The sequence below is a fragment of the Haliotis cracherodii genome, unplaced genomic scaffold (genome assembly GCF_022045235.1).
Source record: "Haliotis cracherodii isolate W230 unplaced genomic scaffold, xgHalCrac1.p SCAF_4, whole genome shotgun sequence".
Classification (NCBI taxonomy): domain Eukaryota; kingdom Metazoa; phylum Mollusca; class Gastropoda; order Lepetellida; family Haliotidae; genus Haliotis; species Haliotis cracherodii.
Genome location: NW_027266297.1, coordinates 40642387 through 40665750, shown reverse-complemented (window position 1 = coordinate 40665750; position 23364 = coordinate 40642387). Strand labels below are relative to the sequence as shown.

The 23364-nt window shown below is 42.0% G+C and overlaps 1 protein-coding gene across 1 annotated transcript; it reads right to left on the bottom strand.

Annotated features, from left to right (window-relative positions):
- Positions 1–11358: 11358 nt before the first annotated feature.
- LOC139479418 (uncharacterized) lies at positions 11359–12933 on the bottom strand. Its single transcript, XM_071262269.1, has 2 exons — positions 12533–12933; positions 11359–11720 (listed from the first exon to the last, which is right to left on the bottom strand). The coding sequence occupies exons 1-2, from the start codon at positions 12931–12933 to the stop codon at positions 11663–11665; spliced, it is 459 nt and encodes a 152-aa protein (XP_071118370.1). The 3' UTR covers positions 11359–11662.
- Positions 12934–23364: the final 10431 nt, after the last annotated feature.

Here is a 23364-nt window from a genome sequence, read left to right as displayed (position 1 = left end):
TCTTCCATTCTCACTGTAGCCTTGACATGTTCAATTATATTCCTGACTACACGTTATTCCGCGGTCTACCACTCTAACAGTAGCCTTGTGTTCAATTATATTCCTGACTACACGTTATTCCGCGGTCTACCATTCTCACAGTAGCCTTGACGTGTTCAGTTATATTCCTGACTACACGTTATTCCGCGGTCTACCATTCTCACAGTAGCCTTGACGTGTTCAGTTATAAGCATGGCCTCACGTTATTTCATGATCTTCCATTCTCACTGTAGCCTTGACGTGTTCAATTATATTCCTGACTACACGCTGTTTCACAGCCAGGTCCACCAAGCACCTTGCAAACACGTCATCACGATGACGAATACAGGGCAATGGGGCAAGTATATGTTGCTGAAAAGTATAATTTATACCACTCTATGGACACGATTTATGCCGAAAGTCCCATTTATGCAGAAGTAAAAACAACCCATTCAAAGTGTTGTCATAATGACTTGCTGTTTGTGGTATAAATTGATGCTGTTTTTTTTTATTCTTCATACATATACTGTTCAATTGTATTTCTAGATGTCACATTTCTTGGAATGGTGTCGCTTTCGCTTTGGCCGGAACTTGTTTTTGGCCGGAGTTTTACACATTTTGACTAGAAAAGGGGACTATGCTTGTCGTAAAAGGTGAGTATGCTTGTCGTAAAAGGTGACTATGCTTGTCGTAAAAGGGGACTATGCTTGTCGTAAAAGGCGACTAACGGGATCGGGTGGTCAGGCTCGCTGACTTGGTTGATGCATGTCATCGATCCAAATTGCGTGGATCGATGCTCATGATATTAATCACTGGATTGTCTGGTCCAGACTCGATTATTTACAGACCGCCTACAGATATAGCTTGAATATTGCTGAGTGCGGCGTTAAACAACAAACCAGCCAACCAACAAACCACGATAGGCACATAGAGGTACCAACCCAATTATATGAAAATGTTGTTTTCGCCCAATTAAGAAGACTATATGCACGTGGTGGTGACCAAAGATGAAGTTGACAAATAGACCCATTGCCTCTGTCTGCATCTGCTAAAAAAACATCAACTCGCTGCTCTTGCTCATACCATGAGTTCACACACAGAAAAGCCGTCTGCCATGAAACAATAGTGTGTGCTATTAGTGATTAAGATTAGGTGCCATTCGTGCAAGAGGGTTCGAATCCCAGATTCACTTAGATCCTTCGTCTGCCAGCACATTGCCCGCCAGCTTTGGTTTATTCAAGTCTAAAAGTCTACAACCTTCGATATAGACATCACACCCTTTTACAGGCGGCGTTAGAATACCCGACGTGAAGTCAAACGCTGACAGAATGTTGCTTCTAAAAGAAACCTTTCGATTTCAACATGTGTTTCATGTGTTTCATGCAAAGTTTCATCGTTCACATACTACTGGTTCTGGAAAACGCCATTCAAAATGTGAACACCTCAGTTCAGTGGGTCCAATATTCCTGACCACTGAGGGTCACCCGGAAGTGTAAAGTGTGCCTTACTCTTAAAGTCGAACCTAGAGTTATGCGTAAACGACGTTTTCTTTCTGATGGTCATTATCTAAATCCTGAATTATTATCCTGAATTAATGTATCGAAGATGTCTTATTCCTGAAGGTAATTGTCAAGGCGATTGTCCAAGATGCCTTATTCCTGAAGGTAACTCACAAGGCGATTGTCCAAGATGCCTTATTCCCGAAGGTAACTCTCAAGGCGATTGTCCAAGGTGCCTTATTCCTGAAGGTAATTGTCAAGGCGATTGTCCAAGGTGCCTTATTCCTGAAGGTAACTCTCAAGGCGATTTTCCAAGGTGCCTTATACCTGAAGGTAACTCTCAAGGCGATTGTCCAAGGTGCCTTATTCCTGAAGGTAATTGTCAAGGCGATTGTCCAAGGTGCCTTATTCCTGAAGGTAACTCTCAAGGCGATTGTCCAAGGTGCCTTATTCCTGAAGGTAATTGTCAAGGCGATTGTCCAAGATGCCTTATTACCGAAGGTAACTCTCAAGGCGATTGTCCAAGGTGCCTTATTCCTGAAGGTAATTGTCAAGGCGATTGTCCAAGATGCCTTATTCCCGAAGGTAACTCTCAAGGCGATTGTCCAAGGTGCCTTATTCCCGAAGTTAACCCTCAAGGCGATTGTCCAAGGTGCCTTATTCCTGAAGGATATTGTCAAGGCGATTGTCCAAGATGCCTCATTCCTGAAGGTAATTGTCAAGGCGATTGTCCAAGATGCCTTATTCCTGAAGGTAACCCTCAAGGCGATTGTCCAAGGTGCCTTATTCCTGAAGGATATTGTAAAGGCGATTGTCCAAGATGCCCTTATTCCCGAAGGTAACTCTCAAGGCGATTGTCCAAGGTGCCTTATTCTTGAAGGTAACTCTCAAGGCGATTGTCCAAGGTGCCTTATTCCTGAAGGATATTGTCAAGGCGATTTTCCAAGATGCCCTTAATCCTGAAGGTAACTCTCAAGATGCCTTATTCCTGAAGGTAACTCTCAAGGCGATTTTCAAAGGTGCCTTATTCCTGAAGGCAATTGTCGGGCCAATGGTCGAAGATGTCTTATTCCCGAAGGTAATTCTCAAAGAAGCCAACAGCTTCGCACCTGAAGGATGATTATCCTCTGAATATTGATGATACAGCTGCATCATGGGCCCAGACGTCCACCATACGTATCTGGCAGCATTAGCGAATGGAGCTATCTTATGGCTCCATTACTTAGTTCTGTTAGGAGGAAGCTCTCGATTCATCATGACATGCTAACATTGAATCAAACGCATCCAAGTTTTGATATGAAAGGGAAGTTATCTTTCGAAATACCAATACCAAATATCATTTTGGGGTTTCGGCAAAAGATTTACACATATCATCTTACATCTTCGCAGAATGCAGTTTTCGGGCCTGGCCTACAGTGTGTAGAAGTGGGTCTCGGTTATTTTCAGCCCAGTTGCAGAACGGTATGTGTGTGCATCAGGGGTAAGTGTAACAACATACTCGCACAGGTATTGCTGACTGGCGCGCAGTAGGTCAAATACGTAATACCAGAAAATTATTAACTTAAAGGAGTAATATAATGTTTATAATGCTGTTTTAATTCGTGAAAAGTTGCATGTATTTGATTCAGTTGTTATTTCACTTATCTCAACAGTAACTAGGCGTTCCAGTCAGGTTCGGTAGCACTGGCAACAGTCGTCATGTAACGGCAACAACGCCATAAGTGTGAATAGTTGGAATAATGTAATACCGCGATCGGTTGTGTCCAAGTGCCACATGGGTAGAATGTGTGAGTCCCATTTCTAGTGTTCTAATTTTTCTGGAATATTGCTAAAGGCGGTGTTAAACTATACTCACTCAATCCAGCCGTTGTAGTTAATCTGATAAAGGCGTAAAATACAATTGACTCACGAGTCCGGCCATGTCGCCCCTCGTCAGATATGACCACTAGAATGTGTGTCCCATTTCTGGTGTTCCCCGCCGTAATATTTCTGGAATATTGCTTAAGGCGGCGTAAAACTATACTCAATCACTCCAGCAGCTGTATTTAATCTGATATAGGCGTAAAATACACATGCGTTCGGCCATGTCTTCCCTCGTCAGATATGACCACTAGAGTGTGAGGCCGATTAATGGTGGTCCCCGCCGTAATATTCCTGGAATATTGCTTAAGGCGGCGTAAAACTATACTCATCCCAAACCGTAGTAAATATGACATTGCTCCACTAGTTCGTTATGACTTGAATGGCAATATCACAATCATAATCATATTTCATGTACGGTTTATGGCGTTGACACCTGGGTTAATCGTCCCTGACGGGAACACTTGGACGTTGAGTGATTGAATGGATGCTGTTTTACGCCGCAATAAGTTTAATCGCTATTCTCAAGATTGAGTCCAGTGGTGAAAGCGTTGGCAATTGGTTGGTTGGTTCGATGTCCCACAAGTGTGAGTCTCATTTTTTGGCGTCCCACATGAGGAAATTGAGTGAACAGTTCTGAAAGCGGTGCAAAAACATACCCACTGACCTGATGGAAGCTATGGAAGCCTTTTAGGGCCATTTTTTTCCCGATACTATCTTGAAATTTCAAGATACTAAGGTGAAATTTCAAGATACTAAGTTGAAATTTCAAGATACTATCTTGAAATTTCAACTTATTATCTTGAAATTTCAACTGCTGTATCTTGAAATTTCAAAATAGTATCGAAAAAAAAAAAAAAAGGCCCTAAAAGGTTTCCGTAGGAAGAATAAAGTAAAAGGATATATCTTAACACGAAACAATATTTCGCAATAGTCCGAGTTCGACATGGATGATTTTCTTTGCTGTAAATAATCTAAACTAGTAGTAGTACCGAATAAACGAGGGCGGTTGGGTAGCTCAGAGGTTAACGCGTTTGCTATTCACACCGAAGACCCGGGTTCAATTCCCAATGTGGGTACGATGTGTAAAGTCCATTTCTGAGTCCCTTGTCGTCATATTTCTAGAATATTGCTGAGAGTGGCGTAAAACCATACTCACTCACTCTGAACAGATGATGATAAAACATCCCATTGCGAGACAGTTCTTTTTAAATTATGATGTCAGTGTATATTTAGAAGTAGCCATAAGGTGCAAGTAACCTTGACCCTGCCTGGGGACATGTCTGGCCGCTGCAAACCTCACCATCTCCGAGCGACCACGCCATCTCCGAGCGGTGATTGATGAGGGAGTCGAACAGTGATGAAGTGTGTTTTATCATTTTATGGCTTTTTTTTCAAATAACAAAATAAGAATTTGTATAAGAGAACTAAATACGCTGTGACATATTCTCCAGCATCTTCTCCAGTCAATCATAGGGACTCTTTGCAACACCATGCGGGGAAGATTTTGCAAACCAAGAAAATCTTAAATTAAATATTAGAAATCTTCAATAACTAATTATAAAATTGTAGACATTTATTATATGGTGAACCAGTTTACGAGTAAATAAAACAATAATACCAATCGCATTCCCTTTTGTCGCTCCATGCGGCAGGTCTATGACTACGAAGAATTACTTATACGCATATCGCACACTTCAAGAGTGATCCAGTTGAATACGACCAGTGAAGATCCGGGATAGAATAGATCTTCAGCAACCCATGCTTTCCGTAAAAGATGACTAACGGGATCGGGTGGTCAGGCTCGCTGACTTGGTTGATGCATGTCATCGATCCCAATTGCGTGGATCAATGCTCATGATATCAATCACTGGATAGTCTGATCCAGACTCGATTATTTACAGACCGCCGTCATATAGCTGTGATATTGCTGAGTGCGGCGTTAAACAACAAACCAAACCAAATCCAGTTGAATGCGAGGGCTGGTCCAAAAGGTCTTAAGCCTGACAAACAAAACGAACAATTGTGAAAGTGTTTTTAATTCTATTTTTCAACATAATCTCCCTGCTTTTCAATACACTTCTCATTTCGATAGTGAAGCTTTTCAATTCAAATCAGGAAGAAGTTTTCTGAAGTTTTCTGAAAAACCCATTCACAGCAGCTTTGAGGTCATCGTTGTCGTCATAAAGCGCTTTCCACGAAGGTGTTCTTTCAGTTTAGGAAACTTTGGCTCTCAATGAGCAGATATCTTATTCATCTTTAAATGTTCATGAATAATAGTTTGAATGGATCCATGTCCTAGACCTGTGTCGTCCTCAAGTTCAGCAATGGTAATACGTCTATCTGACAGTGTACGCTTTTCGGTCTCCTTGATTGAGTCTTCAGTGATGGAAGTTGAGGGGCGTCCAGACCTAGAGCCATCATCAAGCCATGTTCTCCCAGCTTTAAACATAGCTGCCCAACGTTTAACAGTGGGATAGCTAGGGCACTAATCCCCATACACTTGTGACATGCGGTCATGAATTTCTTTAGGAGTACGTTTCACAAAAACCTGATGACTACTCGTTCATTTCCATTTCTGTGTCCATTTGGACCTCTGTCACGTTCAACTGGCTGTCACAAACATACAAACTGCCTCAACAGACCAAATACTCTTGCAATGAACTACTCAAACAATGTACCACATTGACAAGTTCACTTTGTTATGGCCCATAGTTGATAGTCAGGCTTAGAACTTTTTGACCAGTCGACCTGTATATATTTGTAAGCTTTATACTTAAATTTGTGGTTAATTTTCATAATTAGTCACACACAGTCATAAATTAAAACAACATTCGCGTTTGAAATAAATAGAAAAAAAGTTCCATATCAGCATTCTGTATTTTATTCACCGTTTTTGCTGTACAGAGTTACGCCTATTTAATGTAACATGATTGAGAATTATAACTAGTATTACTGATTCGAGAACTTGATTCGAATTTGATATGATCATTTCACTGTCGCGTTATTAAAGCTCATGACCTTTCGGAATAATAACACCATATTGATAACATCACAGACATCGTACGATGATAATAGTATGATAACACACTTTATTCCGCTATCATGTTTACCCTCAGAGTCGTGACGTCACGCTATGCCTGGCGTGTTCGACTGGATGATACGGTGGATGGCAGCTGTCTGTGTTATATTTGTACCCCCTGTGGTGTGGTGTGAATCATGTACACAGATCGAAGTATACTGGTGACCTATATTTTCATGAGTGCAGACATACAAAAGCATTAATTATTTCTTAGACATGGTTCACTACACCAAGAAAGTCAAAATCATGGCATGGCATCTTCCCAAAATGACAGTGTAGTGTAATCTGTAATTTGACTCCGTTCCATCTTGAAGGGGTGGTCGGGTAGCCTAGTGGTTAAAGCGTTCGCTCGTCATGCCGAAGACCCGGGTTCGATTCCCGACATTGATAATGTGAGAAGCCCATTTCTGGTGTCCTTCGCCGTTATAAAACCATATTCACTCATCTTCCATCTTGAAAAGATCAACATTGAGAGAGGACAGTTTCCGCCCCTTTTAGCAATAATTAAACACCATGCCTGCTCGAGACAGTAGAATATAGTATGCTTTACAAATTATACCAATGAGGGAATCGAACCCGGATCGTCGGTGTGAGGAACATCTTCTTAATGCGTTATTGGAGTCGCAGGGACGCCGTCGACGACTTAGTGAGTCAATGCTGTTTTAAGCCTCTATCAGCTTTACTGCCGCGGCTTGGAGTGGGTGGTATGGTTTTGCGTCGCTTGTAGCTATATTCCAGCAATATCACGGCGGGGGATACCAGAAATGGGCTTCACACATTGTACCTGTGTGGGGAAATGAACCCCGGGCCTTCGGCGTAAAGAGCTAACACTTTAACCCCGAGGCTAGACTAACATTTAGTCTCTGAAATCTTGTATTACACAATATCCTTCTTGACTCTAAAAATAAATAAAAAAATCCCTATGCTGATTTCAATAGAGCTAGCTTGAGCTGGCTAGAATTGCTTTTGTATCCATTTCTAGATTTAGTTTTTTCATAAAATAAATATATTCCACGGTCATGGTGCAGGACTACCCCGAGGTTACCCCCGCGGGGTGTGGAAGTAATGGAGTCGTTTGTGGTGTAATGACACCACCAGCTATCGATCTCACAAAGCGATCATTGAGCTAAGAAAGGCACAAAGATTCAGACTTCAAAAACAGTCGTAGCTACGATGATAGCTTCTTGTAGCCTCCAGGATCAGTGCAACCCTAGACTTGACTTTACGCGTAGTCTTGTGTTCTGATGATTAGTTTGTTTGTTTGTTTAACGCCTCACTCAGCAATAATCCAGTTATATAACGGCGGTCTGTAAATAATCCAGTCTGGACCAGACAATCCAGTGATTGACATCATGAGCATCGATCCACGCAATTGGGATACGATGACATGCATCAACCAAGTCAGCGAACCTGACCACCCTATCCTGTTAGTCGCCTCTTACGACAAGCATAGTCGCCTTTCACAGCGAGTATGGGTTGCTTGAAGACCTATTCTACCCCGAATCTTCACGGGATGAAGTTAAGCAACGTTGGTCTCGGAAAGTAGTTGACTCCTGCGAGTTTCTGGGGCTTCGGCCCTGCCCCACGCTGAAACCCATGTAGCACATGTGGTGCCTCCCTAGGCAAATCGCTTTATTCAAAATATGCCTCTGTTCGCCCAGCAGTGAATGGGTACCCAGTAGGATGTTGAACGTTCCAGCGAACGCCACATGTAACATTCGTCTCATCTATATGTATAGGTATTACTCCAAGCTGTCCAGTTTATCTCTTAAGTTTTATAAATAACATTCCCACCTAATGAAAGGAATGGGCGTGTGTTTAGTACGGGTGTCAGAAACATGAGTGTGTCATGCCTAGTTGGAAAGGGTTTGTTTGTTTTCTTTGTTTGTTTGTTTGGATGAATCACAATAACCCCGGAGGCCCACGGAAAGGTAAATGGACTGTACTCAAAACTAAACAATGCATTTGGGAACTAAATACGATATTTCAGGCCGTTACTATTGTCCCATGTATCTGGCATTTATCATCACCGCCTAACGTAAACTATTTCGCTATTTAGATTATATTTCTGATTTGACAAAAACAGATAAAAACTAAATGCACATTGTACAATATCGACGTGGTGTCTGTATGGCAGGTGTCACGCCTCCACGCTGTCGGTGACGGTGACGACGACAGGAGTGTCTGTGTCGGTGACAGATCGGGTGCACTGTTTGTCACTAGCACAATACTGTTGACAGTTATAGGCCGATATCGGCATCTATGACGCTCTGAAGGCCGATAACGCCATGGCGTCCATCGGACTGGTTGTGTCATCAAGGTTCAATGAGAGAATATACTTGTTGATTTACACCGCACTCAGCAATATTTCAGTTATCACGGAGCCTGATCAGCTGATAGACCTTACGACCAAAATAGGTTGCTGGGGACCTATTCCAACCTTGGATCACTGCGGGGGCAGAATGTACAGAGATAAATTGGCAGCGCCATGTTACTTCCCTTGTACAATCGTCTGTGCCCCAGGGTTGTCACACAAGCCTTCAATAATCAATTAATGATGATGATGATGATGATGATGAAGATGATGATAAACCAATAAATTGTTAGACAAACGTTAATAAGTAAAAACTCTCTGCTCAATGATCATCGTTTCCTTTGGATATTTGTTCGAAACTTATCCATGTACTATTTCCCTACGGAGTATAGGGTGATATAAAAATGCATGTGGTGAGGTGAGGTGAAATTAGGTTTAACGTCGCGTCCAAGATTATTGCATTTATATAACTGCGACGAGTATGTACGTGTGTGTGTTTGTGTGGCTGTTTGTACTTGTCCGGACTGACGCCGATTTATAGTGCTAGCTCACTGAGATACCATGCCGCAGAATATCCCAGTATACTGACTCCGAGCCGACCAGTCCTTGTTTTAGCCCCTTAATGCCGACCGCCCGACAGGGTAACAACAAGTACCATCTTTTAAGATCTTTTGGTATGACGCGGCCGGGGATCGAACCCCGGATCTTTCGCTCACCGGGCGGACGCTCTACCACTAGACTACGGAGGCGGTAAAAAATGCATGTGACTCCATAGCTAATGGAATTTGTTAATAAGGAATAATTTATGTCTGTATGTACCACGTGATAATATGAAGGGAATACATATAAACCATGTTATTCATAGACACACAACGTGTTAACCGTCTTCGAGCTATGGTTGTTTGAAGATCGCCAGACATATCAATATCCAGGTGCCACTGAGGGACATAAGTCTACACAACGAATTCTGGCGCTTCAGAAAACTCTGCCACCATTACCCCATATGAGAAGCAAGAATCAGAATGAAGAAAGTCAGTAGAATGGTATATCTCTCATATGTGACCTTCACATTTACAAGTTGGTTTGTATGATTACTATTTATTTTTTAAACAGTTATCGTTCTTTAAAAAAATCAATAATTATCAATACATAGGTAAGTGGAAACACGCTTTCGGAGAACAGTGTAACCAGTAGATGAACGAAGCTAGAAACGGTTAGGTCTCAAGACGATTGATGAGTTTGGTTATTGCCATAAGTTTTCAGATTTCTGGATACGACAAGGATACGGGGGAGAATGTACAACAGAAATTTCTAGTGGTCATCGTTTTGAGGGGCGGTCGGGTAGCCTAGTTAAAGCGTTCGCTCGTCACGCCGAAGACCCGGATTCGATTCCCGACATGGGTACAATGTGTGAAGCCCATTTCTGGTGTCCCCCGCCGTGATATTGCTAGAATATTGCTAAAAGCGGCGTAAAACCATACTCACTCACTCACTCACTCATACATTTTGAAACTCCAATACGCTGTTCCTTAAGATATGAAGACACGCAAGCGCCTCCATTCCATTGACCATTATTTGACAATCGTCCTGCTTGGCCCCGTGCACTGCGCACTTGTCACAAATCAGGTGCGTCCTTGGATGATCGTGTTCCTGAGAGTTTGGATCCGGCCCCACACAGAAGCACATGTAACACATGTGGCGTCGCCATGGGCAAGTGACTTCGTTCGAAATGTGCCTCTGTTCACCAAGCAGGGAATGCTTACCGCTAGGATGAAATGGCACCTAACAGGCAGCTTGGGTTGTATACTCCTCGGGGAGCAGAGAATGATTTTTGAGTACACACTGATCCAGTGACCGGGCTGATAATATGGGTTTGACTATGACCCTGCGTGGTGTGAAAATTGCGCAATATAAATGGCCTGTTGTTGTTATTATTATTGTTCAATCTGAAAATGTGTCAGTCCTGATGACCACCTGATTTCACCAGGAACTGCACTGTCCGGAGTACTGGGAAGTCACCCTATCTCCCTGCACCGATACACGTGAATATTGTCACATAGTCCCTGAACCATACTATTTCCCTTCCGCCCAGCCCTTACTATAATGATATAGCTCTAAATGAAGCAAGTCTAGATTTCCACAGATTCATCTCACTGGGTCTCCTAGTCCAGTGCGCCATGACTGTTGAATATATACAGGAAACCAGACTATGTTTAATTTGATCTAGACTTGCCTAGTAAAAAGAATATCTCCAATATATATAATATGACTATAGAGATATATTATAAAGATAGGCGAGATCAAACTAAACCAAGTCTAGTTTCCTTCTATAAAACGGCAGAAGGGGAAAGGTTCCCTTGAAAAAATATAATTATAATTATTTTTAAGAAGTGCTTTCAAATCTATGGGGCTCCTTTTTACTCTAGACCCGTGACGATCCGGGGTAGAATAGGTCTTCAGCAACCCATGCTTGCCGTAAAAGGGGACTATGCTTGTCGTAAAAGGCGACTAACGGGATCGGGTGGACAGGCTCGCTGCCCTAGGATGTATGTCTGATTCAATATGAACAAAATGACAGTTTAGGTTTTATTCGAATCTTATATCTTCAGTACTAAAACTGGACGTGGCTGAAATAGTCCAGTCGAGCGATCATTGGTTCGGGAAGAAAGTAGGGCCGCAGACAGGTGATTACAGTTATCATCGAAGATCTGCCGTCTGCTCCATGTAATAGGGCCACCTGGTCGCTGTGTGGAGTAACCTTTGGTCGTCTGCTGTTGGAGTAGACTGGTAGTATAATCATTAAAGTTAAATATTCATCACGGAGACTGATAAAGGCAATATACAGCAACAGAGTTCAATAATGTCGCCCACACTATCTTTGGACTGGTTTTACTGATGATGAGCGTTCACGCAGACAGCCAAGTCAGGAGTGACCTTCGGAGGGTTCCTGAAATAGGATAGGAAATTCTGACTCGTATGAAACTTGAATTAATAAAAATCGCTGTCAAAACAACTGCAATAGAACTTGGATATAACGAACTACAGGGGACCGGAGAAATCAGTTTGTTATATAAGTTGTTCGTTATATACGTTTTCGCTAGGAAACGTCCGCCAACTTGGCTAAAACAAAACACAATACACACACACGTTCATATACACGTTTCCTCCCGCATCTACCGGTGATTTAGTTAAAAAGTACCCAATGATTACAACTTAAAAAAATATTGATAATTATAACTTTATCAGAATAATCTATTCCAATATCGTGTTATCTTAGTTTCAACTTTCACCATATATATTTAAAATGATAAGAACCATACGCGTAGCACTTTGGTACAGGTGATGGCCTGTCCTCATCTCGCCTACACCTCATATCGCCTACACCTCATCTCGCCTACACCTCATATCGCCTACACTACTATCAAAACAAATTTATGGATGAGTGCACATCACACTTGTACCCTAATCCCTTAAGTAAAATGAACTCTTCCAACAAGATAACAAAGAATGAAAATGACTTTTGCTACTGTAATTTCATTTTGTATATGAGATCATCTTCACAACTCAAAAGTTTTCACAACATCAAATATCATAAATACACATGTATTATCATAGCACTGTACATTTATCTTCACAACTCAAATATTTTCACAACATCAAATATCATAAATACACATGTATTATCATAGCACTGTACATTCATATCCATCATCTTCATGTTTTATAACATTAGCACTACATCATTACTTGCACAATTACTGTAATTTGATGAAATGTCCAACTGCATCCAGAAACTGGATCCCTGATCTTCTGCCAGTAGCAAGCTGCTGCTTCAGTCTCTCGATCCTTGCATCTCGGTCTCTGTCAACACGAGCACGAGGTCTCATGGCACCACCCAGTCCAATCTGCCTTCTTGACCGTCTATCTGCTGTCTCGATCTTCTTGAGTTCTTTGACAAACTGGAAGATGACGGGATGGGCTCTCGGCATTCTCTTCTTCAGGCTGTTGTGGAAACCTTCAAGATGGTTGTTGGAGCGTGGACCGGTGTTCTCGTCTTGATTCCACAGGGCTCGAGGGAACGTGGCATTGAAGTCCACCCATGTGCTGGTGACGTAGTCGTTGAACCTGGTGATCTGCTGCCCATCCGGTCCTTGCTCCATCACTTCAATCCAGGCATCTTGGACTTCAGCTAGGGGTGAAGCGGCAACGCTACAGCTCTTCTGATGTGGGTCTGCACTGCTGGGTTGTCGGTGTAGTCTCAGGCCAGGCCTCTGTCCACAACTTGTCTCCACAGAGCCTGGGCGTTGTGGAAAAAACATCCCTGACGGAACTTGATGGGAAGATGATGACAGCTGCTTCGTAGTCTGTCTGGATTATGTCTGGAAAGAGGTCTACAACAACATCCTTCAGCAAGGTGAACAGTCGGACATAGGTCTGCTTGGTCTTGTTGGGGAGTAGGGAAAAGGTGACTGGGAACATCTTGCCATCCACAAGGCAATGGATAGTGTACACTTGCAGCCACAAGCTGGGGCACAAGACGAATGTCCCATCCATGCAAATAGTGTCCTGCTCAGTAAGGATCTCCAACATCTCAGTTGTCGCAAACACTAACAGTCTATCATCAGCACCATCATCTATGCACAGGAAGTCTCTTCCATCTTCATTCTTGGTCCAGGGTTCTTGAAGGTCGACAGCGGCTCCTGATTCTGGGAGAGGTGGGATGGACTTGGAGCGGTGTTGGTAGAGAGCAGCCTGGACACTTGCAAAGGACGGCATCGTGGCAGGAACATCTTCGTCAGCTCGGTCAGAAATATGGAGATTAGTATTACCTGAGTAGACCTGTTAAAATGCTCAGATTTGATTATATCAGGTAAGGTAATGTATACATATTTACAAAACTTTTGAGATGAGTAGACCTGTTAAATGGTCAAAGTGGATTATAACAGTAATCCTGTATAAACAGTCAAAACAAACTCAAGGATCAGATACCACTATGAAAACATCGGATTAGCTCAAAGGCCCAAGTACTCAGGTCATTAATTCATATTAATGAATGGAATCATTAACGGGTTAATGGTCAGAGTACCATTCTACACAACAGGGGTGTGGAAGTAACCATTTGTATTTAGTGAAGGCTATATGAGGTGTAGGCGATATAAGGTGTAGACCAGATGAGGGCAAGCCCAGGTGATTGCTATTGCCGGATATTTTCACGTATGGAACAATTTGACCAGTCACCGTAGGGACTTCCCGCGCTGCATGTTTATCGAGTGCGAAAACGTTATGTTGACATTAAATAGTCAAACTGCCTCAAATATGACTTTTAACAAGTCAAAGTATGTATAGTTAACGCTAATCATTATTATTAATTCAACCATGACTCTGATGAATGATTGATTCTGAAAATAAGACTAAAATCGGGTATCTATTCCATTCGATACTTCAAAATTAACATTAAATCTGCCCATTCGGTTCCAAATTCAATTTAGCGCAGTTAAATCAACACCTAACCCAGCTCTAAGTTGGAAACACTATAGGCATATCTCCTAAGTGAGTTCGGCTTAACGCCGCTTTGAACAGAAGTTCAGTTATATCATGGAGGTCTCAATGTGGGCCCGAAATGGCATAAACCGTATATTTACCGCTTTGTGAAAAAGCTTGAGCATGGATAGACTGCTGACAAATCACGAATTTGGGATTCGAACTCTAAACCAAAGATCTGTGGTGTCACTGAACCACTTGTACCGACCCGTGAAGATCCAGGGTAGAAAAGGTCTTCAGCAACCCATACTTGTCGTAAAAAGCTACTATGCTTGTCGTAAGAGGCGACTAACGGGATCGGGTGGTCAGGCTTGCTGACTTGGTTGATGCATGTCATCGTATCCCAATTGCGTGGATCGATGCTCATGACATCAATCACTGGATTATGTTGTCCAGATTCGATTATTTACAGACCGCCGTTATATAGCTGGAATATTGCTGAGTGCAGCGTTAAACAACAAACAAACAAACAATCCCTCCCAAGAACATCAAATGAACGACATAGTAGGGGTTTTGTCCAGGTATCCTTATATAATCTGCTTTGTGTAGCTGCAGATGAATCTTAGAAAATTATTTTAGACATGAACTAACATCTAATTTCCAATATAGTGACAATGCGTACTTTCAACAACGTTGTGCTGAAGATCGTTCTCCGTGTGGTTGGAAGCGTGCCAGAAACATATTGATGCATATACTAACGAAACAGTTTCTTAGGATCTGTTTTAAATTATTAACATTAGAAGTAGGTTAATCCCTGATGTTACCTCATTCCACATAGTTAAATATATATTGATTGTACAAATGATTTAGATTTGATGACAGCTGCAGTGTTGGGCATGATCGGTTAGATGGTGACTACATACCGTTAACTCACCAGCATGATATAAAACCTTTCTAATGCACTAGTCATCTCAAAATAAAACATTCAGGCATACACACACCTTTCTTTTTCAGTGGAGAGGATGATTTCATTTCCAGTGAACAAAAACATAACAGTTATGACCCTTCGTGGGTTGACCGACATTAAATGTAAACAAGTTCCTAGTCAATCCAATCGAATACGCCTTTGCAAGTAATTGCTGACGCGATACACAAACAGTGGATCAGCTGATCTGAACCACAGCACGTGACCACGATGTATCACGGCTTTGCTGATGTATGCTTCAATATATGCAACAGATATCATAACAGCTCAAAATAAGTTAAAGAGATGAGAAATGCTAATGTAAATGTACTTGGAGAACTTGGTTAGACAGCATCGGTCACGATTCTTATGCTTTCAGATCGGGCAATGCTCAAAGGTCGATCGACCATTTACTGGTTAGGATTACTATGATGGCGTAATCGGTGACGTGTAAATGTCTGGCATTGCCCTGTTCATTTAGATTAAATGCTAGATTGAGAAATTAAAGTTGAGTCAACAAAGAAAGTGGATTTTGAATTGTTTTAATCAAACTTGCAACGACGGCTACGACCTGAACCAAATTCCACATTAATATGTGTTATGTTTGTTTGTTGTCTGTAAATAATCGAGTGTGGACCACACAATCCAGTGATTGACATCTTAAACATCGATCTAAACAACTGGGATACGATGACATGCATCAGTCATGTCAGCGAGCCTGACCACCCGATCCTGTTTGTCGCCTCTTACAACGAGCATGGGTTGCTGAAGACCTATTCTACCCTGGATCTTCACGGGATATTCATGTCTTATAAAATTCCAAAACATGGTATCGATTTCAAAGGTCAGCTACATTGCTAACACATTGCCATTATCTCAGTTATTATGTTCAATTCATTAAACCTTTTTTTGGCGATATTTACTTATCTATTTATATATTTACCACACTTCCTCATGCATATATGTTATATATGAGGGTATAAAAGAGTTAATGTTCGTTTTGCAGATCAATCACTTTAGAAATCAAACGTGAAGCAACTGCTTCGTAAAGCCATTGGATCAGTCGGTTTTCCGGAACACACGGAAACACACGAGTGCTTCTGAGTAAAGTGAACTACCAACGTACATCCTCGTGACGATGATTCATCATCAGTCGTACGATATGTAATCGTGACAACCCGGTCACATACTTCGCTCACTCGAATCGATACTTCCAGTCTATGTGGCAGCACAACTGTGCCAGAAAGACGTGTTAGTGACACGTTCTTATTCGTGTCTGTGCGGTGCTTGTCCATTGTCTCACATGCACACAGGTGCGCGGCTGGCGAGAAGCGTCGTGATGTAGATATAGATTTATGTCAGTTTGTGCAGGTAATGAAGTACACCGACATGTGGCAGTTCCAGGGACTGCCACAAGCAGAGCACACGTTGACCATATCCACATACACAGGAGGAGGGCTTTAAGTGTGTGGAGAGAGAGAGAGAGAGAGAGAGAGAGAGAGAGAGAGAGAGAGAGAGAGAGAGAGAGAGAGAGAGAGAGAGAGAGAGAGAGAGAGAGAGAGAGAGAGAGAGAGAGACTAGACTCTGTTCAGTTTCATCTAGACTTGCCTAGGCTTTTAGTACATTTATATAGGTCATAGTTCTGAAATCACTATATATTTAATCCATAATTATAGTGGTCATATATTCCACAGTCATGGCGCAGGAATAAGACATCCCCCGTAACATGTCGTCAGCAGACATTACAGACTTCTTCACCCATTGTGAACTTGCAACCAGGCAGACAGTATCATAAATTGTAAACAAACATATCAGCTGCCCAGCCAATATAAAAGTAACTAAGTTTGCACCAAAACATTGTATTCCCTTGAAAATATATCACAAACCTGCTGTCATATACTGTCATGATTTTCATATACTTTCGGTGATATTCCTAGCTGTTAACACACAGCTGACCTATGCATGCACGCGAAGAGGTCGAGCACCGAGCGGCCTGCGTAGATGATGTGGTTGGCGGGGGCTGCGACCCTCCCCCCTCTTGATAATAAGTGCGTACATCCCGCGTGATGTGTATTATGACGAGTAGGAAAGGGGTAACGAACTTTGCAGGCCCTGGTGTAGAGTTTGTCTTAACGGTGCACCGCTTACATGTCTGATCGCATTAAGCTGATGTAAACATGATATTTACCATTATAATAAAAATGCTGATGCGGGTCGGATGCTGGAACCGCGTTACTGTATAGCGCCTCTCGCGTTGTTTTCTCCCATCCCTCGCGCCTTGGGAGTGGCGGGGAGCGTCCTGAGTTGGGAGGACTCGTCTGTTTTGATTAGTACCATACTCCAGCCAAATACATCTTTCATACCCGAGTGGGGGAGTGAGTGCGGTTGACTCCATCTGTACCACAACGGCTAAATGTCTCAGACAGGCAATTTTCTCTATTCAGAGATAGGCCCTCCCCTTCGTTGCACATTCACACACGACCGGGCCTCACGATCATCAAAATATTTACATAGCTATAATCTATAATTATTAGTATACATTATAGATCCTTACGACAGGCGTATGTATAGGATGCAGAGGACATATGTTAAAACTACCCCCGAAAGTGATATTTCGGTTACCGCATTGTTTCAGAATTTTACTATCATGTATCGGAGCTGGTTTTTCGTCTTAGCTATTCTTGATTAGCCAATAAAATATAAAAAATGCAGCGTACACATAAGTTAACGATTTCTGATTTTATAAATGCTTTCATTTGACTGTAAAAGGTGTCCACATATTCAAATCGTAAGTTCGTAGCGTGGTTTGAAGGAAATTCGTCATAAAAATAAACTTAGATATACAACGTATCGTGTTTCCCGTTGGATTTAAAAGATAGTTTTCCGTTAGCCCTTTAATCTGTTTGAGGAAATACCGCCAGTAATCACACAGATATGCATCACCTGTTGGTTTCGAGAAATAATGTCACAATGACAATATCCATTTAACATGTTCGCGGATCAGAGCCGATTTTTAAATTTAACCTGCGGCTCCTTTGAAAACGTTGACGTCCATGTGCACAAAAACCTCTACGTTTGATGATAACATCAGGGTAGACAAACGCTTAGTCTTTGAAAATATATAATATTGATAGAAACAAATAAATCCTTTCTTTCTTTCACTTTTAGTTCAGAATTGGGGGGCCACATGGCGAAGATTACAGTTTGTATATAGATTTCTTACAGTATAATCACAGTTTTGACATATTAATATATTTTGGCCTACATCGACTTTGCTATAACGCATTTTTGGTACTTTTAGATTACGGGCAAGAAAACGAAATTTGGTCAGTGTGCCGAATATGTGCCATGTGGTATGTGGAGGTTGCAGCGGCAGAACGCGAGACGCATCGGCTCCGTAAAATAGAATAAGGTCAAAATACACATTTGACTCCACAGCTGTAAGTTCAAAGTCACCACGTAAGTGTTCACTGTGCATGAGGGCGTGCTTAAAGCGTTCGCTCGTCACGCCGAAACCCGGGTTCGATACCCGACATGGGTACATTGTGTGAAGCCCATTTCTGGTGTCCCCCGCCGTGATATTGCTGGAATATTACTAAAAGCGGCATAAAACCATACTCACTCACTGTGCACGTTGTGTTGTGAATAAGAACAAAATATTTTGTTCAGAGATCTTTGACGTGTTATATAACAACGGTAGCCAAGTGTGTGAATGTGAACAGTATAGTTTATGTGTTTCCCGAGACTCACGAATTGCACGTGGGAGTACATGCATAGATGTCTCGGTCCAGCGTTGTGGGGCCCGCGTTGGCTGTTTTGCTCCGAGGAGATATAAAGATCACTTCGCCTGTAAATCTCTTGAACTTAAACTCTGAAACGCTCTTTTCAAGACATATACAAACATGGATTATTTTGAATTAATGTATTTATTTGAGCGGTCACGTGCTACCGGATTATGCAGAACGTGTTCCATGTTCATGCCGGGGGTGGGGTTGAGAACGGACAAGTTATCAATCGTATGTTCCAAGACTTTTAGAATTATGTTTGGACATACAGTCGAATGTCCGCGATATAACTCCATTTAAATTGAAAAGGAGACCCGGTGAGATGGGCGTTTCAGACCCTAAAGAAAATCTAGACTTGCTTCATTTAGGGCTTTTGCATTACAGACGTTTTTGTTCTTGTTTTACGCCGCACTCAGCTATATTACAACTATATAACGGCGGCCTGTAAATAATTGTGTCTTGAACAGACAATCCAGTGACTAATATCATGAGCATCGATCCACGCAATTGGGATACGATGATATGCATCAACCAAGTCAACTATCCCGATCCCGTTAGTTGCCTCTTACGACAAGCATAGTCGCCCAGTACGACAAGAATGCATGGGTTGATCTCCACGGGTCATCACAGAAATGGATGGGCGGAAGGGAAAATAGTATGATTCAGGGATATATATACGTATTAAGAGTGAATAATTTGATTTTAACATTTTCCACCAGAAAAATAAACAACATAAGTCACTATCGATAGATTAGTCTACACCTTAGTCTAAATGTGATGCACTGTGTGAATTTAACACGCTTTCAACATTACTTAAGTTAAAGCTCGGAATATATGAATAAGGTTGAACATCACGCGAAAAACGTTTGATTTATACTTTTAACCCATGAGCATGGGTATGTGTGCGGATCAACCAGTGATTACAATCAGGGCGACAATTGGGTTCGAATCCACGATCTGCTGATCCTGGAACAAGTAAGGCACACAACTTTGCAAAGCAATGTCGACTGTCGGTGCCCCTGTTTATTTAATGATACAGCTTGCACGGCCGGCGAGAATGGTAGTCAGGCCTGAGCTAGACGCAGCTGTGATCGATATGGCGTTGGGTGCATGAGCAATTCTCCACGTTATTGGGTTAGATGACACGCTAAATCAACCCGCCATATCTCATATGCGATCCTCTGTGGGCGGCCTTATCGGTTAAATGGCCGAAAATCGAGCTGTGTCCGTTTACTGACCGTGGATCGAACTCAGTTTGGTCCCGATTATGATCATGATGGTAGGTCGGCATCATGATCATAACCATGATGGCTGCACTCAGCTGGTACCGTAATTGATCTGGGGCGCTTTGGGCTTTCCACCCAGTGCACTGACAATTTGTGATAGAACTCACTCACTCACTAACTGCTCAAGGCTGTGGTTTCTCGAGAACCGCGTATCCGCATTACATGGGGATTCATCACGAACTAGTTTTACCATATTTGTCGTGTCTACCCCCGTCACCCCAACGAACCTCCGATGCTCAAACGCCATACCTAGATGCCATATAGTCATACCTAGACGTCATACAGGCATACCTAGACGCCATACAGGCACACCTTGACGCCATACAGGCATACCTAGACGCCATACAGGCATACGTAAGACGCATACAGGCATCTTAATTTAGGGGCCATGAAAATATTCCTACACACCATACAGGCATACCTAAACGCCATACAGGCATACCCAGACGCCATACAGGGATACCTAGACGCATACAGGCATAAGTAAGACACCATACAGGCATATTAATTTAGGCGACATGAGAATATACCTAGACGCCATACAGGCATACCCAGACGTCATACAGGCATAACTACACGTCATACAGGCATACCTAGACGCATACAGGCATACGTAAGACGCATACAGACATTTCAATTTATGCGCCATGAGAATATACCTACACGCCATACAGGCATACCCAGACGCCATACAGGCATACCTAAACGCCATACAGGCATACCTAGACGCATACATGCATAAGTAAGACGCCATACAGGCATATTATTTTAGGCGCCAAGAGAATACACCTAGACGTGATACAGGCATACCCAGACGCCATACAGGCATACTTAGACGCCATACAGGCATACCTACACGCCATACAGGCATACCTAGACGCATACAGGGAAAGTAAGACGCCATACAGGCATATTAATTTAGGCGCCATGAGAATATACCTAGACGCCATACAGGCATACTTATAGGCGCCACACGGGTATACTTCGTCATACAGGGTCACCTGACACCGTAGATAGGAAAATTTAGGCACTTTATATACAGTTATACTTTACAAGCCTGTGTATCAAATCTCAAATACTGTCATGTCAACAAGTCTGGTCAAAGTCGCCAACAAATTCAAGTTATTGACCATACAACTCTACACTGTGGAAACATGGAAGAATAGCGGACGTAAAAATGATTGTTAATTAATACATTCTCCTGCATAATTTCGTTCAGGACGTGGTGCCCCTAAGATCAATGCACACTTTACTTAAAAGATGAGCAGATAAAATACACCTGGTTTCAACAACAAACATCACGATCACATTACGGCATACATAACATTAACCGGGCCACAGGAAAGCGAACGAGAATATTCCAAGCACCTGTCATCAACCGGCGCCCCAGGGTGCGAGTTAACCCCCACCATTTACATCCCCGCCCTCCGTCACATCAAGCCAACAGTATGCGAAGATCTGCTCCATCAAGGCAGGGTGTTGTCGTAAACACGGGGAATGTGGGGCAAGGCCATCGCACTTCCTCCCTAGAATAAACAAGGTTAGACTAGTCCACAAAGTTGAGAATCCTAGATGGACGAGTCTACTCAACTATATAGGGTGTGACTATTTGATAAGAAAGAAAAACCGTCGAGTTGGTTAAAAAGATACCGCAACACGTTTTGACTCAAAAACCAAAAGCAAATATTACTAGAGGTAAGCAATTTGTGCCTCCAATGATAGATAAAATGATTTACTGGAAACAAATTACACTCATGTAGTGGTACAAATTATTGGGTTAATGGATTTTATCGTGCGTGCAATGTATCATTGGAAGCTTCCGGAATGGGTCTGTTTACAACAGCCACGTGCGCAATAGCCACGTACATGTTCCACAAGTTTCTACAACATTGTGGGTTGCTTCACTGGAGAATATGACCATTGTCAACTGCAGATACAGAATTTTGGAATGACGGGGTGTCTTTTCGAGATTCGTTTTTACCTATTGTGTATAACTATGTTGAAAATATCACTAAGTGGGATGTCATAGTGTTGTCATGCATTTTACTTTTAGCGTACCGGATCATCTAGGAACTTTCTGAATGTATAAATTTTAGTATGCCTTTGTGTGTGTGTGTGCGTGTGTGTGTGCCAGTTCATTTCAGGCGACATAGTTAAGACCAATGGGCAATCCACTCATATTTCTGTTCAGTCATTCTATATATCTATATTCATATTTGTGTATGTATACCAGAGCTAACTGAGCAAAGACAAGAGTTCAAACACGGCAAAATCATTATTAAAAATATGGATTAATCTCAAGTGATTGGACAAAGGTCATAGAACATTAACCATAATCTATCTGCCAAGGGCAGATCCAGCATTTTTAAAAAGGAGGGGTCCAAAATATCAAGATCTTCTCGAAGTCAATTTTACTACCTGCAACATACTACCCCTGTTTTCAGAGTAACAACTTGAAGGCAGTCCTGGATAACATGATCAAAACCGATGTCAATGTACATTTATCTGGCCTTATTGATCAAGGCCTCACTACAACATAGGATTGTCTTGTGGTGAGGATTGGATCTGGAGACATAAAACCTTGATGCTGAAAGGAAATCATGAAACAAAAACAGACAAGTTGCATTTTTTTGAAAATAGATTTATTTTATGCAAAACTTTCTCAATTAAAAAAAAATGTCGTTTCCAAAAAGAAACTGTACATCCCACCATTCTGCAATGGCCTTAGCATTTTGCCAGTACAATCACACCTTCACTTCATCACAAGCCCCTGTCTGGTGGAACAGGGGATCTCTCTATCATATGGAATTATTTGCACTTTTCATACATTTAAGATGGACATTTCACACCGTGAACAGACTCTCCATTTTTCACTTTTAAGACTTAGCACCCATGGATAACAGTCTAGGATTGTACAGTTCATTGCCGATGAGCCTCCCTCTTGTACAGGTACATAATTTCCACTTAAGTTTTATTTCTTACAGTGTAAAAAATTGCACAGTTTAACTGAAGAGTACTTAAACTCTTAACATTGAGGATTGTTTTCAGGGGTAAAAAGAATGAAAACGAAAATGC